General features: G+C 37.1%; 3 protein-coding genes across 4 annotated transcripts in view; 2 read left to right on the top strand and 1 right to left on the bottom strand.

The window, feature by feature from the left end:
• Positions 1–1,095: 1,095 nt before the first annotated feature.
• Uggt (UDP-glucose-glycoprotein glucosyltransferase) lies at positions 1,096–7,405 on the bottom strand. The gene is made up of 18 exons (XM_066287361.1): positions 7,267–7,405; positions 6,929–7,155; positions 6,642–6,871; positions 6,279–6,470; positions 5,423–6,226; positions 5,124–5,372; positions 4,656–4,838; positions 4,378–4,605; positions 4,149–4,322; positions 3,913–4,083; positions 3,614–3,863; positions 3,069–3,564; positions 2,625–3,017; positions 2,363–2,534; positions 1,812–2,136; positions 1,514–1,764; positions 1,315–1,462; positions 1,096–1,261 (listed from the first exon to the last, which is right to left on the bottom strand). The coding sequence occupies exons 2-18, from the start codon at positions 7,152–7,154 to the stop codon at positions 1,224–1,226; spliced, it is 4,530 nt and encodes a 1,509-aa protein (XP_066143458.1). The 5' UTR covers position 7,155; positions 7,267–7,405; the 3' UTR covers positions 1,096–1,223.
• Positions 7,406–7,611: 206 nt separating this feature from the next.
• Positions 7,612–8,440, top strand: LOC136342232 (uncharacterized protein C1orf198 homolog). Its single transcript, XM_066287825.1, has 2 exons — positions 7,612–8,107; positions 8,196–8,440. Exons 1-2 carry the CDS (start codon positions 7,736–7,738, stop codon positions 8,328–8,330), a joined length of 507 nt encoding a protein of 168 aa, XP_066143922.1. The 5' UTR covers positions 7,612–7,735; the 3' UTR covers positions 8,331–8,440.
• A 619-nt stretch (positions 8,441–9,059) lies between these two features.
• The window catches only part of LOC136342229 (neuroligin-1-like), a 96,572-nt gene continuing 84,646 nt past the window's right edge, over positions 9,060–20,985 (top strand). Inside the window, exon 1 of one of the 2 annotated variants that reach the window (XM_066287822.1) lies at positions 9,060–9,282. The gene's annotated coding sequence lies outside the window, so the exon portion shown is untranslated. Of the gene's footprint in view, positions 9,287–20,985 lie in introns of both variants that reach the window. The other variant, XM_066287820.1, reaches the window with a different exon arrangement.

The following is a 20,985-nucleotide window of genomic DNA, read 5'->3' as shown; positions in this document are numbered from 1 at the left end:
AAAGCCCCTACCATGCTTTACTGTAGGCTTAATGAATTTTTTCAACCATTCGCCTTTTGGACGCCTGACATATTTAGTACCATCACTTCCAAATAAGCTGAATTTCTACTTATCGCTAAAAACGACTCGTTTCCAATCTTATTCGATCAAATTAACATGACTTTCAGCAAAAAGTTATCTTGATTTTATGTTTTTCTTACTTAGAAGAGGTTTTTCGGCAGGTTTTAAACTGTGCAGACCTACTTCTGTCAAAAGCCGTCGAACTGTGCGATTCGTGATTACAGAAGGAATAGTTTCATTGATAGCACTCAAAATGTGTACAGAAGACGCAAAAGAATTGTTTTGTGATCGTCGTATAATCTTCTTGTCCAATATACTTGAGGTTTTTCGAGGTGGACCTAAGTTTTTCTTGGGTTTCACAGTTCTTTCACGTTTAAAATGTTTTATAATTCGTGAAACTGTACTTTTTCTCAATAGCAATTCACTTGCAATAAAGTTTTGCTTAACATCTTCATTAAAAAGCTGTAATATTCTCTCTCGCAAATCACTTGAAACAGAAACACGTTAGGGCATATTGTTAAATACTAATATTTCAGTTGCAAACAAATTGAACTTCTTTTAAGAAATATTTTATCGAAAAATGATAACAAAAAGTCGAGGTTCCAACAATTTTGTCCAGGGTCAAAACAAGATTTGTCTGTATATTTACCTGTTTACACATTTCAAAGCCAGTTATATTCTGAATATATTACCAATTGTATATTAATTATAATTTAGTAATGTAGAATTCACTTATTAAATATTAACAAAATATTTAAAATTTGAAAAAAGTTCCAACCTCTTTCTCCAATACTGTAGAAGCAATCATGTTGCATATTTGAATATCGAATACGGACATTTAGTTACGTTTAAACCGAGCTATTGAAATAGATAAAACTTACTTAACTCCCAGTAAATAGTAAAAACGTAGAATAACCTTTTGATCAAGAATATCTCTTCACCATTCGATCAAAAACATTGCTTTAGGGCAATGTTGTAAACTTCAAACCTAACTTCCTAAAATTGGGGTCCGTAAACAAAATCAATATTCGTCGATCACTATTTTGATAATTTAAATTTATTTAAAAATATCACGTTGTACTTAAAAAAATTGCTGCAGCAGCTCAAAACCCAATGAGTCGCACAACACCAAGAAATTACTGTACAAATGGAAATATTTACATCTATAGCTCTGAGTGTATATCAGGTTCAGGCGATGTATCTGAAACGAGTTTATTAAATAATTAATTTTTAGACATTTTTGGAGTAAACAACCTTTTTCTCTAGCTACCGGGTCATCATCCAACAGCCCTGAGTCGATCTTTTTCTGTACCTCCCTGATTTCTTCATCATATCCCTTCCACTCGGGAAGAATTCGCATGGCAGCTGACAGCTTTGCTTCTTTAGTCATTGGGTTATTACACTGAAAAACCTTCTCTTATCAAAAGAACTTCTAATTACTTTTGAAAATTACCAAATCAATAGTTTTCGCTTTAGCTTTTGACCCATCATCACACCAAGTCTCACACCACAACCATTCTTGTGGCAACGACTTTATTGCCACTTGATGGATCATATTATTAGGTAGATCCTGATCCAAGTTTGATAAACTATTGGGGTCTTGACTCAAGGCTTGATATTGCCCTCTGAGACGGTCACCGGCAGCTATACGCCGGAACCTCTTCAGGTCCACAACGTAAAGAGCAGAAATATGGTATTTCCGGCCTAAATTGGACCAATAAATTACGAAAAAAAGCAGGAGAGAAAGGTACCTTGTAGGTGATTACGCCAATAGCCTTGTTTCCAAAACCGGAAACCGTCCATTTCGGTGCGTGAATCGCAAAACGGAGTGTAGCCGTAAGGGGCCCCTGCAAGGTCAAAGTCACGCAATTCCTTAAGATCCGTCCTAACAACCTGATCGGCATCGACGAAGATGATTTTTTTGACATCGAGAGGGAACAAGACGTCCAAGAAAAGTATTTTGTAGCCCCAAATGATACGCTGCTTCTCGGTTTGTGGCGTTAACCACCTGGGCCACTTGTATTGCACTAGTTCGTACTCAAAACCGTACTCTTTGGCCATATATGGTAAGAAATCCTTTAGGAAGAATGGTACAGAAAATGTTAAGTAACGAATGACAAAGCAATTTAAGATAAACACTTCATAAAAACATAGGTCTACAAATAGTTTTATATCCATGTTATTCAAACTGTTAGTGCTTTTATCTATCAAAATTTATAATTTCCCCCGTATCAGCACTACACAATTCAGTAGAAGATTTATAATTTACAAAAAGTAGTTTAAGTTTACATGTTAGCAATACCTTAATTTGAGGTGACAAATAATTCTTCAAAAACCAGAACTTTACAGGAGTTTTTGTCTGTTTCAATACAGACAACATCATAATCTTGAGGAATCGTTCGTAAAGATGACCAGAGGCCACTGAAAAGATGTTTAACTTTTCCTCGTTCTTCTCCTCTTTGCTTCCAAATGAACTGAAATTGACGCAAAATTAGAAAAATTAAATATTAGCAATATGTCGGATTATTGTGGCGAACAGAAAGGTCCTTGCATAGTACAAATACCTCGTAATCGAGTTCCATAGTCCTCCATTATCTTCCTCCTCAGACAACAAGTCCATGTTCAACTTATCCGCCTTTTTCTGCACTCTCAGCTTGACGATATGCGAGCGGAAATTGCTGATTAACACTTTAATGTCGCTGGAATTAGGTGGGGTGTCGCTGCCCTCGTGGCTCACTATATCATAGATCTCAGCACTCCTGCCTTGACGTAGCCGCAGCAGCCAGCTGCCAGGGTTAGCTTTCAGCTGGAAGTAGCCCAAATTAGCCATCACGATGGTGTCTACCAGCACAGGGTCGCTTTCAATTCCCAGAGTGATTTGTAACCCCCTGGGTGGGCTGCCGGTGGTTTGTTCGAAGCAATGACCTTCTAATAATAAGTACTCCAGTTCATATTCACTGTAAGTTAGAAAAAGTAAAAATTTTCCTACAATATTTAATCGTTTCTACCTATGAACATTGCTTTCTACATTCTCTAGACGAATGTTGTCCAAATCATAAACAGACCGAACAACTTCCACCAACCAATTTTCGGGTACGTGATAATTCTGCGTCAATAAAGGTGAACTAGGCATGTTACTGAAGCGAGCAATAGGGCCTAGTAACTGCTTCCCATCTTCGGCAAACTGAATTTCTGGTTCCAACACAAAGCGATAAAAACTTTTAACGGGCATATCGCTGTTTTTCTCGACGCTATTCAAGAACACCCTGATATTGCAGTTAAGCACCTCTTGCAGCACTTGCAGAATGGGACCCAATTTCTGAGCCCCTCTTGAAACTGGATCGACGATCGCCACCAAGTCGAAAGCTACTTGATCCAAATGGCGAGGGGGAATTTTTAATACTGAGTGCTCGTCTGAGCTATAGGATATGTCAAAACACGCTTTGTTAGAGGATTTGGAGACTAGCAGGGGTTCTAACTTGAGAATTGTGTCGCTTGTTATTGCTAAAAATTCATTGTCAGATAAAGATTACGAATCTTCGAATCAACTAACCGTCTGTCTCATCATCGCTTGCCACAGACAGAGCCTTATTTATTTTATCCAAATAAGTGGCTCCAGTGAATCGTTTCAATAAAGAGAAATCTTCAAGGGTGAATTGCTCATCATTGGCCAGAGGGCCTAAAATTCTTCCATTTGCAACCACAGCCCTATCCCCTTGTTTCAAATTTAAGACCCGTTGGCAGTAAACCCGCAGCATTTTTAAATTAAGCTCTTGGGAGTTGACTTTAGATGACACCTCAGCCTATAGTTTTATTTTATCAGATAATGTCACTTATGGATTAGGCACTCACAGGAATATCCAACTTGTCCACAGAATCGCTTTTTACTAAAGACAGAACGAGAGCTAAAGCTTTGTCAACTGGTAAAACTTCCAGGGCAGCTAGCGTAATCTTATTTAAGGTATTCGTCTTGTCCCCGTTAACGTTAGGCAAAAAACTAACCCTAACGTCGCCTTCAGATTTCTACGAAAGAGTTAATATAGTAATTACTGTAGAGTGCACTTTATAATAATAGGCAAATATCCTACCAAATGTTCTAATGCACTCAACAATATCTGCCTGCTCTTAGGACAGGCCAGATCCCCAACAATCCAGTAAGTCACCGAGTGATATTGCTGACTCTTTTTTGAAGGCACCGTAAAGTACCTTAAATTATCTATTGCCGTCGCAGTCATATCTTGAAGACTAAGTTGCATTAAAGCCTGAATAATAACAATTGAAAAAAGACCATTTCTGGTTTCATGTTCAAGTCAGTACCGGCAAGTTGTTGATGCTGGTAGGTTTGCCAGACATATCCAGATAATGTGACTTTTCTCTATTGAGAACTCTTTCATTGAGCCTGGGCATCACATTGGGCTGATCCATGACGTAGTCAATGACATTGTGGCTGTCAGTTAATTTACCTTTGTAAACTGCCTTTTGGAATAGCACCGTTTGGGTCATGACTTCTTGCAGTACTACTTCTTCAAATTCTTCCACATTCATCTACGGTTTAGAATTACAAAAAAACACTTGAAAGAAGAAGGAAATTAGACCTTGTCTTGCGGTAACGGAATACCGTTCATAAGTGCCTGCGGGAACACTTTTAAACCAGTCCTGTCAATAAAATCGAGAGAGAGCTGCCGGCCAAAGTCATAATCAGAGTCTTCACCTAGAATGTCGTTCGGATCTTCTTTGTATTGGGAGCGAAGTTCCTTTTTGACGTCCTCAATAGTCACCTGATTTGATTTTAATAAAAAAGCGTTAATTTAGAGGCAAGGCAAATAAAGGGTGATCATAAAACATCAGAGAGATGTTCCGAATAAATTTATCCCTAAATCTTCCATCAGGCAGATATTTGATAGTAAATAGCTTACGGTTTAATCAACACCTTCCCATTATGGATTACGATTTATCGCCATGTTAAAAAAGCTTTACAATACGCAATAATTGAGTAATTTCCATCATTTTACCATCGAAGAAGCAAAAAAACATTTTGTAGTATTCACATTATCGGATCTTACATGTTCCCCCTCACTAGATGCCAATACAGTCCTGAGGAAACTGTAAGCGCTGACCGGATCTCGCGTCTGTTGGACAAAGTTGAAGGCGCACAACATGGCCACCCCTGGGTCGTCCAACCCTGTAGCGCTCATAGAAGAGTTCACTCTAAACACCAACCCTGTTCTAATGGGAGTGGCGTGTACCACAAACGATTCAACGATTTTCAACAGTGGCCGAAGGTTCGTGTCAGTCGGATCGATTATAAGCACCTAAAGGAAACATTTAAGAACCATAATTTTATTCTAACCACAATTTTTACCAAATTATATAAGTTCTTTCTGACTTGTCTCAGCATTCCTGGATAAGTAGGTCTTAGCAGATCCATTAAACTTGGAGACCAATATTTGAACTTTGAATCAGTTTCTATATCATTCAGCCAGCTTATGGCTGAATCTCGAATATCAATAGCAAAATCAGGAGAACTGCCACTCTCACTGAAATCTAACTTGAGAAGACCTCTCAATTGCTCCCCTCGAATTCCTAAAGCGTGGAGCCCTTCCATAGTCCTTAATTCTTGACGTAAAACATCAAGTAATCCATAGATATCCACTAAATCAATATCATGAAACATTCCATTGATAAATAAGGCTGTATCTGCAGGTTGTAAATTAAGAGTTGAAGTGAAAATATCCTGATTCATTTTCATTTCCCTTTTCATCTCAGGATTCACCACGGTTTTAACCAGGCCTTTTGCTTGCATAGGGAAATTTTGAGCAATATTTGTAAAAATCTTTAAAGCCTCTTCTTTGGGAGCATTCATAATCCGTTCAGCTGCTTGTAAGCTCAGCTCTTGGAACTGCCACACTTTCAATGCAGCAAGTTCATTTGAGGAGTCCTCAAGGTATTGTTTGAATTTATCTAAATTAGTTTTCATATCTGGAAATAACTGCTTCAGCTTGGCAAAATCAAAGCCCTCTATTTCTACATCTTCTTCTTCTTGGGAAGCGTCAGATGAATCTTCACCACCTTTAAGTTCACTATCATCCTGCGATTTGTATTCAGTGGATTTCATTTGAAGTTCCACTCCATACCCTGAGAGCCTGAGGTGTTGACCTGTTTTCTCCTAATTGTTAATAATTAGTGTTAGTTACATGGGATTTCTCAATGTAACTTACCTGATGGTAATGTCTAACCACATAATCAATATCACCTTTTAGGGCTTTCTTTTTGAGAAGAGAATGAATATCAGAGAAGCACTGAGTTCCCAATTCTCCATATAATATTACTGATAAGGAGATATTTGCTGAGCCAGGATAGTGGTGGTCAACGTTAAAAAGTTCAGTATTTTTTGAGTTTAAGATTGAAGGCTAAAATTGAATTTGTGTTGGAATTTTTGGATGGCAGAAGCGCAATAATGGACAAAAACCAAATGATAAGGCATAAGCAAAAATTATGAAGAATGGTTTGATCATAAAGCGAACAATTTTTATGTGGTAAAATCTCATTTACTTTTTGTTTGATACTACAAATATATGTACCTTCTCTATGAGGTCCTTAATTTCACCTAGATCACAACTGAACTGTCCTCCCACATCGGCAATACATTGACATGCAGGCAAATTTTGTTCAGAAGCAATCTGTTGGAACATCTGCACTTTTGGGGAATAAATATGCAAAGACAAGCTTAATTTTAATACTGATAGTTGTGATGGAGTTAAAAGATGTGCCGCATGCTCCAGTAATATGTTATATCTGGTTCTATCATTTTCTATAACAAACTCAAAACACATAAAACCTAAAATAGTTCAACTAAACTAATGCATACCTATTTGTTTTAAGGGGGGGCTGATTTTCGACAGTAAATCTAAATAGTTCCAGAAGAACTCTAGATTCTCATCAGCTAAAAATTCGGATACCTCTAAAGCTAAAGGTGTTTGTTCCCATTTAGCTTCTAGCAGGGTTGTGACAGACTTAGGTTTTCGCTTAGCTATTGAACATTGTAAACTTAACAGTATAACTACCATACATTTTAGTATACTTTGAGAAATCATCCTGAAATTGAAGGAATTTGTGGTTTATTATGAATTTGAAATAGGGAAAATCTAAATAACCTCAAAGTTGTCTCAAATGACTGGAATAGGGGATGAAAATAGAAGTTCTTACCTAATACAACTTGGTTCGTTATTAGTTCTTAATAAGCTCTAACATGTAAACTAAGAATATAGTTCGATTTTAGTGAAAAAGTAGGAAAGAAATGGACACAAACATTTTTCCGGAAAAACTAACAATAAATTTATTGAAACGTCACTGTCAACGAAAGAATGACGTCAAGGACGTGCACCAATCAAGATCTGCCCCATATTAATGGTTTGTTTTTATTTTATTAGATGAGTCGATGATGATTCTGTCCTTTTCTAGCTTGTACAAATATGCAAAACAAAGCTCTAGTCAAGTTCTTAATCTGTCTGATCTTTCGTTTGAAGTTTCGGTTCAAAGTGAAGTTTATAATCATGTGATGTTTGACAACCTCTTTGGTATTTCAAAATTGTTATATTGTTTGTTATTGTTATTTGTGTTTTTTTCTAGGTAACAATGTAATAAAACTGAAAAAAAAACAGAATTAGCGGTTAAAATGGCTTTGAAACATGCTGCCGAAGAATATTTCAGCACCCTAAATCCAATTGCTGTGCGCTTATACGCTGATTTGGAGGAAACCAAAGGAGCGTATGAAGATCTCTGGAACAAGCTCTCTATAGAAGAAAAAGATCAAATTTTAACCGAAAGCGTGATCAAGCCGGAAATTACTGTGAGGTACAACCGACAGGATGCCAAAGGAACCTCTGAATATGCTATGAAAGTTGTGGTGGACGAGCATTGTTCATACAGAGATGAGCACTCGGGACCTTTTAGTTTCCGAACTAAAAGCCAAAGAAATTTGACTGTTTTTCAAAGGGATCAACGTAAAGTTAAACCCTCTGAAGACTCTGCAAAAGCTTTACCAAAGGTAAGTAGCCAGTAGACCTCTACTGAATTTGATCAACCAATAGGTTCCTGAGGTACTATTGAACACTAAACTGTTGTATTTTTTCTAGAAAACGAACGTACCTCTATATTCTCAAGAGATTGATTTAGGAGACATATCATGTACTAGGAAAAATGAGGATGATTTAAGTTCAAACTGTAGCACTTTGCCTAAGACAGGTTTAGATTTCCTCGATAATTGGTAGAGTGGAGGCTAAAGAGATATTAATGATTTTATATTGGTGTTTTATGTGTGTATTTTACATTATTTATTTTATTTATACCTTCACAAAATAAATAAAACTTTCCACCATTAGGTGTAAGAATAAATCAAACAAGAAATTTGTACGGTTGGCGGGTTGTTTACTTGGCAGTAAATGCAGGAAACACTGCAGAGGGCGATTATTCATTTACAACTGGCGCAAGCAGGAATAGTTAATTTCTAAGGGCGGACGGCCGTCGGTTCCTATTTGCCTCAGCATGTTTCATTTTCCGCTCTAATGCGTCAAAGCATAATGGAATTTACACACCAAAGTGACCTAAATGAACGCTGGCGGCTGTTCTTTCCTGGCGTATTTACAAAGAATATTTGAGAAATTGTCATGGCGGGGTGTTGGAAAAGAAAAATGTAGGATGATGCTGAGAATTGTATTTAACTGAGATAAAATACATTAAAGGTCCAATTAAACAGGCGGTTAGCATCAAGAGAAATCAAACTTCACATTAGAAAAATCCTGAGAAACATCGGTCTTTAAGGGTAAATCTAATTAACGATCTATCGTCAAAAAACCTTATATTTAAATATTTTACCAAAAAAGGAAAAAGCAATAAAATTAATGACTTCTTAGTTTTATGAACAATTTAAAAAAAGCGATGAACGTGCCTTACTTCCATCCCTTTTCCTTCAAATCCTTTCTTTTGTTCAAGCAGAAGGTGCATGTTATGTAAAGGTCGGCCAGCCTCGATTCCCTCAAGCCCACCACAACGTTAATAAGAGTAATGTGAAGCCAGAAAATGAAGTACGGGAGCAACTGCTCCATGTCGTTGAGAACCCTTTGGTAGAAACGAAGGTTGACTTGAGGTTTCACCAGGAAATGATAGTGATGATAGTGAATCTAGGTTCATGACACCATTTACTGGGAGTTGTGATAGAACTTGGTAAGTTTGGAACATATATTGAAATATATCACGTCGTGGTTGAACTAAACAAGCGCGCGGATTAAGTATTGCGACAGGACCGGGTCGTTGCGCTTCAGAAGCATAGTACAAGAGCATTTTTTTGACCTGAAAGCGTAAAACATAATAAAACACTTCTTGTTTTGCTAGCATTAGGTTTTTACACGTACCTTCAGTATATTAAGTATATTATTATTATATTCAGTACATCATAAACATCGGTTTCCTGAATTGACGCATCCCTGGAGGAGCGATGATAGTGATGGATCATCGTAGTCCCATTTTTAGGCTCAAGGATGAGCTCTGATTTTCTAACCTCCCCTTTAGCTTTTAAGGTTCTGAGTCATAGTTCGTTGGTGATCTTCACATGTTCAATGTCTCGGATGTGATGGTGATGGGTTTTGGGAGTGCCATCGTGAGCTTTAGTCTCACTATCCAGCGCCCTACTAAAGCAGGGCTGATGTGTGTAATTCTCAGTTTCCGAGTCAATTGTTCTTCCAGTGTTAGTGGTATAGTCTGAAACTGGATTTTCAACGAATACATCATTATCATCACGTACGTACGATGATGATGATGATTGTCCTACTCATCATCATTTACTTCTTCTTTTCCCTTGAAAGGTGCTACATCATGAATCAAAATGTATTCTGGGTTTCTAACATCATCGGCAGCTTTTTCGGTTTTTGATTTGCCTGATACGTTTCTGTATTCGGCAGTATTATTCATGGAGATCTGCATGTAAGCAAAACTGTCCTTTTGGCCCGTTTCTTAATAATTGAGGGTCCAGTTTGAGATATTACTATTTTAATTCTCGAAGAATCGGATTTCTCTTCAGTAGGAAGATTCAGTTGCACTTTCAATAGGTGCAATTAAATTATACTCATCATTATTCGTATCGGTCTTCATAAGCCCTATTATTCTTTTAGGATTTTAAAAAACGCGAATAGCTCAATTTACTTGAACTGTAGCAGTCGAAACATCCCTGTGTCGGTCCGGTTTATAGTACGCTAGGGAAATTCTGCTAGGCAGGACACTATCATGGACAGTAGCTGCATATTCGGCAGTACTATTTGCATCGACTTGTGTTTTGATAATATGCAGTTTCTTCTCAATGTAACTCGAAAAGTTTTTTACTGAGAAGACTATCAATTGAAGATACGCTTTGCTGAATACGTAAATTAGGGACATGGCGAGGACCAGAGGGGTGATAAAGTCGTCGCGAAATAAAGAAATTATTCTGTGGAAAATAAGAGTTTATTTTTTGAGAAAATAAGCATTGAATGTTGAAAGTGTGATGGTCGAGTTCGCGGCAAAACTTGGAAGTTATGGGCAAGAGTAGTCGGGTATTACTGGGACTCGATAAGTCTACTTGAGAACGAGAAATAAAAACAAAATCTGTAATTCCAAAATAAACACACGTGAAAGACTCATTTTTATGAGTAATAGGTACCCATAGTACCCATAAAGTGTTTAAAATGAGCTAATTTCTACAACGAATTCTTAAGGGTCTTTGGAAAGAACAGTGATGCAAAAAATAAAGTATAAAAAAATGCAACAGGAGCTGAAGGGATTAAATAGACAAATTTGGAAAAGAAAAATGTAAAATAAAAATAAATAGAATTTTTTTTAAGTGTTGGCTAGCCCACTGTTACACCACCTTGAAGATCACGAAAAAATCTGCAATATTCCTCCCGGAAACCAAAACGAGAAAGGTGGTACTGTTATACTCTTACCCATAACATCGCTTTTATAACGATTTTGGACAGGACGGATCTTAGCAGATCTGGTGCTCTGGGCGAAATTTTTAATCAATACTCCCTACCCTCAAGAAAAACTGCCGCTCTAGGCCGTCCCCGAACTTCACCACCCCTTGAGACCGGTAGTGACCAGCCAACCATCATTTCAGTACTAAATCCAAATCTCATGCCATCCTTGTCCACTTTCCCATTTCTTTATTAATCTTTCTTACTCTAGTGTTTTGAAGTACAAAATCATTGAAAGAAGATGGCACTACGTTTGAGATTTTGAGGAAATGAGCATTTGCGGAAATCAGAGGCAGAGTCCAATAATATGTCTGTGGAACCTCCTAGTAGTTGGGAGCGCCAGTGGCGTAGTGCGAGCGTGTATCATCTCCAGAAAAAAACTTTTAAATATTTGATTTGGTAATTTCAATCAGTTTAGTTGAATAAGGCGTGTAGCTTCCAGACAAATTGGAATAGATTTTGAGCGATTTCATGGAATTTTAGGCAACTTTAGCCTCGAGCTATTTAGTGATTCGCCACTGAATATTTAATCCCGACCACTTATTGCGAGATTGCATAATTCACTCCTTATCAACTTATAGGTGCTGGGACGTGAATGTTATCAACGAAGCAATTTCCTCCGAAGGAACGTTCTTTGTTTTACTGTGCGAATTTTTTGCAGAAAGATCGAAAGTTAATAACCGCCCCAGACCCTCGAATTGCCCCAAATCTAAGGGCTGATTTAATTTTGATTTATTTCGCTTCGCCTATTGGAAAACACTCTCCGTCAATCACGAGATATTAATAAAAGATTTCAATCGGCAAGAAAAATGGGTTTTTAAGGACGTCGATTTTCGACGTCGAGGGCGGAATTTCACTTTCCCCTCTTCGCCCTTTAGGCATATGAGGTTGCAAATCTGCTACTTAAAAACCTAGATTAAACTCTTTTTCCTCTTCTGAGTTGGAGTCTAAATTGTTTGCACCCTAAGGGTTTAATCCCTGAGTGATGGCTCTTCAGCAATAAGAGAGGCGTTTTCGCTTTCCCTCACGTTATCGCCTTGGTCGACCGTAATTTTCCTTGTCGTCGGCGGCGACGTCCGGAAAATCTATCAGGAAAAATTATACACCATCCCCTTGGGCGGGACGCTTATTTGGCGGTAAAAGCCCCAACGAGGGCAAATCGAGTTAAGTTTTATCAGATCAGAATTGAAAGATGTCATTTTGCGGGCTTTAACGCTTCGACATCAGTTCAGGTTGAGGTGGTTTTAAGGGAATTCTGCGGAAGGTGTTTAGAAATTATAGTTCATCTATATATTTAAAAAATTAGTCCACATAAAAAAGCAGCAAAAAATGTCTGGAGGACCGATTAACCGTTCAGTGGTCCAATATACTGAAAATGTTAAAACATTTTATTAATCGTAAATTTTAATGTGCATTTCATACAGGGTGTCTTCAGTTGACAGCCCATAGAAATGTTCAGAGAACCGCGAAAACTAAAAAATCACAATTTGGTATGCATCCGTTTGCGTCCAAGATCTACTGATTAAAAACATTTTCAAAATAGCGGCCCTTTCGTATGTACCGGAAATTAATAACGATATTTTTAATTGTTTAAATGGAATTACTTTATATATAATGTTTTATGATTCAATGTTGAATTTAAGGTCAACTTTATGTAACATACTGCAAAACTTTTTTACGAGTACGAAAACTTTCGTAGACACCCGGTCTGGTGGTTTGGCGACCGGGCTATATGGGATTCGACCCTGAGTGCGATGTCTAACCACTAAAAACGTCCTCTCTTCACCCTGGGACCCTCCCGAAATCGCCGCTGAGCATTGCTTCAGGAGGGGGTGGTGCAAACCCCTCTTATCCCTCATCCACCTGTTAGGCATTTTGTTCCGCGACTCAAGCAATTTTTCTTCCGATATCACTTGCTTGTGCCTCTCTCCGTGCTCATCCGACTTTCCACCGCATTGAAACTTTCAGCCTTCGTCTCTTTAGAATTTTTGTCTTACAGACTCTCGACCCTCTTCCGTCTTTTGTTACTGTTCAGGGGAACTTTTCTCCTGCACCTGTCTAAATTTTTTGTTTTAAAACTCCTCCCCTGCATCGGTCTAATTTTTTTTGTTTTATAACTCCTCCCCTACATCAGCCTAAAAATTTAGGTTTTAATACTCGCACCTTTCATCGGTCTAAAATTATATTTTAAAGCTCCTATCTTTTACCGGACTAAAATGTGTATTTTAAAATTTCTCTCCTCCATCGATCTAACATTATTGCTTTAAAAGTCTTTTCTGTCGATATAAAAATTTCCTTCAAAAACTTCCATCTTCCATCTGTCTAAAATTTTTACTCTATAGCTCTTGTTCTCTATTGACCTAAAATTTTTATTTAAAAACTTTTCTATCTATCCATCGAAAATTATTTTGCGAGAACTCCTTTATCGATCAACAGACTCAGTTCTTGGTGATCCATGACCAAGCTGCCGTTCATCTCTCCCCAATTCCCTCGTTCCAAAAGTCAACTTTCGCAGATACAAATTGTTTTATGTCAAAATTGACAAAATCTTTGGTGTAAAACAAATTGTTATAACACCAATAAAGGTAGAAAAACAAAATTTGGCCAGTGCGGTTCATTTTTCTCAATTCCAATTTTAATAATTATCTACTGGGTAGCCTACGAAATAAATTGGATTAGCCGTGTGTAAAAATATTAAAAAGTAATTTTCTTCAAATGAAGCAACCCATATTTTATTACATGAGTTAAAAGGCCATATCATTCTGCATTCAGCCATGTAAGACTTTCCCATCCTTACATAAGACATTTTTTGGGTTATTTGAGTTTTGACCAGGTACACTTGTGCATGCAAAAACGTTGAGAAAGAAATGGTGGATATTTTGAACAATGATGAAAATAATTTATTGACATGTAATAAAAAAATATTACAGCACCCAGCAACGTTATTTCAATTTTAAAATGTTATGTGTGTCCCAAATAATTTTTTCCATTACAATTTCACAAAATATTGTAGTTTTGCATTTTGTTACTAATTGTAATATTTCATTTTGACATACAGTATGTTCAAGAGAAGCATGGTAGATATACCCAAATATTCAAAATTGTAGCATTTTCGCAAACTTCATTTTTTAAACAATGAAGAGTGTTTGTTTACTGGGTATAACCAGTAGTTTGTTTAACGTTTAGCAAGTGTGCACAGCACTTTTTCGAAAAATTTGATACATGGTAATTTTTTTGATCTAAATAAAAGAATCCAATAAATTTTTTGAATACGTTATCTTACTGGTACACAACAGTATGCTCTTTCACTAAAAAATGAAAAAAAAATCAAACTGGCATTACAAAGTTATAGTCAAAACTTTTTTTCGACAAAATGTGTAAAACTCCCTGTATAATACCAATAAATAAAAACGTTTTTATTTATTTAAAAAGAGTAGCCGCGATGATATTTCTGAACTTGATGCCAGTGATTCTGATCAATTATAACAGATTAACCTGAGTAAGTAAATAAAATGATAATGTATGTATATACAGGGTGTGTCGAAATTACGGGATCAAGCTTCTAGCGATTGTTCAGTGCAACAAGAGAAGATATTAGAGTGATTGTTCAAAATATCGTCCCTGAATTTCATCACGTTTTTTTGAAACGACGTACGTGGTTTCTGCGAACTTGGCTAAAAATTTGATAATCGGTTTCAACGGTTTCAAATGCTACAGTGATTCGAGAAGTCAGGTTTTGCTTTGTTCCCTCTGGCATTTCAGAAAGCAGAGACTCTACACGACCCCACAGAGAGAAATCTAAAAGTGTTAGATCAGGTGTCGTAGGAGGCCACGGTCATATGCCAATCGAATGGAGTCCGAACTGATTATCGAAATATTGATGGACTTGAATAGAAAAGTGTCCATTCACACTATCATCTTGTAGCCATATTTATGCAAGTTGACGAGTGCTAGTCAAAGGTTCATCTGCATTCGGTAAAAAACCTTCTTCCTCAAAATGAACTCTTCTTACTGGTATTTTTGCACCAACATCGTGCATGTTAGATTTCAATGTGCCAGTCTAGGTAAGTCGTCGATGAATTGCAATAAACTTTTGCTTTGCAATTTGTTGCTCCGCATACCAAATGCATATTTACCATGTTTTGAGTGGTGTAGTTTTCCATAAAGGCTCATTACTTCACGAACTTTTTAATATTTTCAAAATTAACGGCTCAACGGGTCCAATTAACGATCAAGAATTTCTGTTATCAGTCTTGACTAAGATAAACATTTAACAAAAAGCACTTAACAGGCGCATTCAAGTTCAAGGACGACATTTTGAACAATCTCTGTAGTGTTCATTTGTACATACAAGTTATACCAAAACGTACTGACACTCGATAAAACACATTTTTGCACATAACTGTCTTAAAGCATCATAAGGCCGTAGAGTCTTAGGGAGACATTTGCAGATACCTGTTCTTATATATATATATATATATATATATATATATATATATATGAGAAATTATATATATATTGAACTGACAAACCCCTAAAAGTTTAATTACATAGTTCTGAAACACCCGCTAAGGTTAATGTGGTTGTGATTTTGACCACTCAGCAACATTCGAAACCACTGTAACCGCAGTGCATGCTTAACTCTGGCCCATTTTTTGCATGATGACAATTTTTGCAATATTCAAAAGAGTTATATATCAGAAGAGTTGGTACTGCTCCGCAGGGGCTCTCGGGAATCTCTGGAAACCATCTTCGCAAATTCAGAGGATCAAAATCACCCGGTCGATCCTGCCCCGTTCTGGGGGGTTCCCACCTCAAACCCCAAAGTACTCGCTCGTGCATATAAAAAATCGCGAAATGTCCACAGCCTGCGAAACTGGAAAGATTAATTAATTGAAAATTCCATCCGATGAGGAACAAAAGATAAATTACGATGCCGAAATGAGGCGACTGTCGAAAGTGACGCGCCGAAAATGGCGTCGACGGGGTTAGTTAATAAACTATGATTAATAACCGATTACGGGGTGGTTTCCTGAAAGGGGTTCCAGAAAACCTGAGATTTTTCTGGATAATGAGGGATTTTTTACTTGACGTGTAGCAGCTTTTTCGAGCATCTCAAATGTCATTAATCAGGGGAAATATCGTATAGCACGTGTGCCTGGAAAGCCGTGTTAAAGCGTGTTAGAAATTCGAGTAAATGTAGGCCCTACGGGGATTACTGCAACCAAATTGCACCGGAAAAAACGGAAAAATCGTTTATATTGCAGCGATATTTCTACGGTGTGTGACATATGATCATGGAGATATTTCAGGGAGCGATAGTACTCTTCAAAAAAAAGCTAATGGACTCATGGTCAAAAACTCTCCAATTTCGGTATACGGGGCGGCTCATATTCAATGATTTTTATAATTTTATTTTCATTTAGATTCATTTTTATTTTAAGAAATTTGATTAAATCTTATGAGTTCCGCAGATACTCGATAACTAACCCGGATGATGATTTTTTCCTTACTTTACATCCTTTATTTGCTTCGGTAGACATTTTTATAAATTCTACAAACACGGTAGAAGATGTGAAATTGCTGCAAAATGCTAAAGAATTGAGAAAGGCATTTAAATTTAGTAAAAGAACTCATACAGGGTTTTCCAGGAAAAGGTACACAGCATAAAATAGTACATGGCCCAAAAAACATAACACCCTGTATATGATTACTGATGTTTTTTAAATTTTGTTGTCGAGGGTCTTAAACAAAATAGGTGCGCAAAAATTTAAGAATTCATCTCAAGGCGTATGTGAGAAAAATGCAAAATATGAAGAAAAAAATTCCACCCTGCATATAGAAAATAGTACGTTTTTGATCATGGGTCTATTAGCATTTTTTTTATTAATTTGCAGAGCACTACTGTCCGCTGAAATATCTCCATGAAAATATGTTATTCTCTATATTATATTGACGCCTGTTACACCACTGCTTTTATAGCAATCAAAATTCCCTAAAAAGCTATTTTTTTTGGTATTTAATTGAGGTTTAATGTCTTGAACATGTCACTCTCTAGATAGTAGTAGAATATATTCCTTATAGTAGGTTAAAAAGAATTGAGAATCTCTAATAATTTATTTCAATCATTTTCCTGTAAGTAACGACCTAAAATTTTCTTATGTCACGCCTCTGGTGTTGAAACTATTGAAACAGCAAATTTTCATAGAGGTTCAAGACTGATATTTTACCCTTTAAACAGCAGCGCAACATATTGCTTTTAACACACAGCGTGTCAATTTGAAAACGAGCGACCCTCTATATTTCGGTCCTTACAGGAAACATATAAATATGCAAAAATACGTCGATTTTATTTTCAAGGGGGACATTCTTTAAGTCGGTTTTCTATTATATTGTGTTTTTGCATATTTACATATTTTCAATAAGGACCGAGATATGAAAGGTGGTTCATTTTCAAACTGGGGCGTTGTATAAGAAAAATCGAAAAATCCTTTATAAAACGTTTCAGCAATTTTTATACAACATTTCCAAGTCTCCTCTCGTACGTCTCTGATTTTAAACCAATAATTTGCATGCGATATTTTGTCGGATTTAATAAACACTCATAATATCTCCCAATATGCACAGTAGCGCAACAAGATTTGATTTATGACATTTCGCTTTGCTTTTGACTCCCGAGATATCAGCCCTCAATTTTCTTTTATGTCCCGTTTCCTCTTTCGCTTAAATCGATTGATTTGAACTCAATATCGACCGTTGATATTTTAGCTGAGAGCCGGAATCCTGTATACTATAGAACATAATGCAATTTTCCAGCTGACTCGGCCAGGCCTTTGGCGTATTTACGTTTCGGAGTTGTTATTTTCAGTTTTCCCGATTGCCTGCCCACGTTCAAATAAAACAAATTCGAAATGGCCCTGGTTCGCTGATTATAATAAAATCGCCGATGAGAACATACATGTGAATAATTCCTTTTTGTCATTGATTAAAGTAAATTCTTGATGCAATGGCGAATAAAACTATCACTAATAATTGGAGGACCGCTTCTCAATCGAATTTATTACAGTGTTCGGCGATTACAAGAACACCAAAACATGTTTTTCCGAGATAAAGGTCTCTTCCTTAACACACCCAAATTGTAGGCAAACTAATGCCAAATATTTTTAGTGGGTCCACGAAACTGGTCGCCGCTGAAAGCCAGTGGTGCGGGCATTAGCTTCCAGAACAAATATTTCGTAGTCAAAGGCCGGACGTCGCTAAGTGCCCCCTAGCTACATTGGAGAAATATTTACCTAAAGAATAGTTTGTCAAGGCTGCATTTTTACCGTCCCGGAAGGAAAAGGGGCAAAAGCTCGCTCTAGCAATAAATGCCGGTGCCGAGAAAGTCTTGAAATTCTGGATGTTAAAACGTTTCCTAGTTGTTTTCTATGGCTTTAAGTAGTTCGTGTATGTTGAGTTTTGTTTCCTGTTGCTCTCCATCTAATGAGGGTTCTTATTGTCGGTTAAAAAGAGGTGCCTAAAGTGTTTAAATGCCAGATTCGCCTCTAGTCTGGACTGACTATATAAGAAAACTCGGAGACCAGAAATTTCTTATAGAACTGCTATGAATGAAATCCCCTTTGCGTCAATCTCTTTGCAGTCGCCATTTCACGGTATTTATCACAAAATTCGTATTCGCCATTTTGCCAGGAAAATGAACAAAGATCGAGTATTTTTGGTCATTCATTGAATTCCGATGCAATTACAACTCTAGGGCTATAAAAAACTCACTTCTTTTTTCTTTACTAACCGATGTGGGCTCCCTAATGAAAATTAGCCGGCTCTAGCGTGAACTCTTTCTGCATGGGACATTTTAATTACGCCAAATCTCCGCACGGCCGAAATTCCAATAAATAAATAAGTAGCGTGATAACCTCACATAAAGCCAAACGAACTTTTTACCTGGAGAAAAGCGGAACTTCAATAATTAATTCCAAAGCCTCGGAAGGTCTGAAAGCTCGGTCGCTGAAAGCCAAAATCCCGAAATAACTCCAAATAGCTCAAATGTGGCTCGTCCTTTACACACCAAAGTTAAAATTAATCCATTACCCTCGCTAAGGGCCTCCGACACACTACTGCATTATGCATGATTTTATATGTTGCACCCTTGTGGTGAGCTGTTTTTTAATCGCCCTGTATATTTTTCCGCCTCGTAATTTGTCTAATTTGTCGGCGGCGGCAAAGGCAGTAATGCAGAGAAAATGCTGAAAAACTGGCTGCACCGAGTTTCACTCCGGACGATAAAAAAGATTAAAGGTTCAAGTGGTTTAACCGGGCTATTTTCCGGGAGGCTTAAACTCGAAAACGTATTTACCTGCCTGCCAGGTCCGGCCCTGAATTTTGATTTATGGTAAAGTGACAGAATGGTGAACGAAAAAAGTATTTAAGACCACATGATCATTTTCAATTTAAATGTAGCAATAGTTTCTTTATAGTAGAAGAGTCTGGCAAGCCGCCTAAAACTTTCAACTTGTTAAGAGTCAAGCATTACGTGCAGTCATTAGGCGCCCAGTTTGAAATACAAACTTCTTTAACTGTTTCTAAGCGGAAAACTTTTACAAAGGAAAAGTGAATGTACTCAAGGGAATTTCAATTCTTAATGTTTATACAAACGGTAAGATTTAATGTGAAATGAAGAACAAGATTGGTTCGTGATACAATGAGATTATGTGCTATAAGTTTTAGTATTAACCGAATAATAAACTAGCGAAACAATAAAGCTTATCATACCAATGGGACCATAAGGTATAAGGTAATGTGTCAGCACTGAATAAGGTGTCTAGCTCAGGCCTTGGCCGGATAATTAATTCCTCTGGGCCAGGGTGTAAATTTTAAAGACCGACCTAGTTTGCTTGCAATTCCTGCGACTCCATTGTACTCCAATGATAAAAGGCTCTTGTTGTATATGTTCTTAATATATTCCTACCAAGAAATCGACTCTGTTGAATGATGAGTTTTGACATTAATTCAGCTCACGCAGAGCCATAAATTCCGCAACTTGCCCTAAGACTATACAGATCCCGGAGGCGACGTAATTGAATGGAATCGTCTATAGAACGGACCAACTCCCGCAGGAATACAAGTTGTGTAATTGTTGTATATTTAAAGGGGCCGAATCTATAAGTCTCGATTAGGGACCTAATTCGATTAAGTTATATGTTCCTTCTTGTTGGGCTGATTATTCATGTTTCCGTATTGATTTCATAATGAAAATATGGCAAAGGGTCATTTGGCAATCTCTCCATTTGGTGAAGTACGAAGTAATTGTATTGGTTGCAGCTGAATTCGGAACCAATGAGGAATAATGATGGTTTCTCTATGATTCATAATGAAAAGTACGTCGTGTACATTCGCCATTGTGTCCAGCGAGAAACTGCGTTTCATTAAAGCACGTAAACTTTTATTCACCATTCTGTCAAGAAAGCAAAATTGTTTATCCATAACTTTTCTAATTATCAAGAGATTCAAAGCAAACGTCATAGCCAGAACTCTTTCATTGATATTCGTCTATAACCATCCTTTTCTAGCACACGATCTTAAAGGAAGACACAAGGTATAACGAATGTGTCGACTACATCAAGAGCCGACTTAACTACTTAAGGTAGCAGTATCAACTCAATAGCCTTTGTCTAACCTCGTGTTATAAACAAAAAAGGCTATGTGATGCAGGGTAGTTGGTACTAGTTATGATTGATAAAGGTTATACAGTGGTGGCAAATGAGAGTTTTAACAGTATAAGCAGCAATTTCTCTTGTACAATGTGGCACAAATTTGAGCCCGACTACGAGGATCTCGAGGGCAGAATTAAAATATAGATTTTGTAGCAAGTTTATTCAAAGCGTATCTAATTGAAACAAGAAATGGTCGCTGTAAAAACTAGCAA

The sequence above is a fragment of the Euwallacea fornicatus genome, chromosome 11 (genome assembly GCF_040115645.1).
Source record: "Euwallacea fornicatus isolate EFF26 chromosome 11, ASM4011564v1, whole genome shotgun sequence".
Lineage (NCBI taxonomy): Eukaryota > Metazoa > Arthropoda > Insecta > Coleoptera > Curculionidae > Euwallacea > Euwallacea fornicatus.
This window is presented reverse-complemented; position numbering and strand designations above follow the sequence as displayed.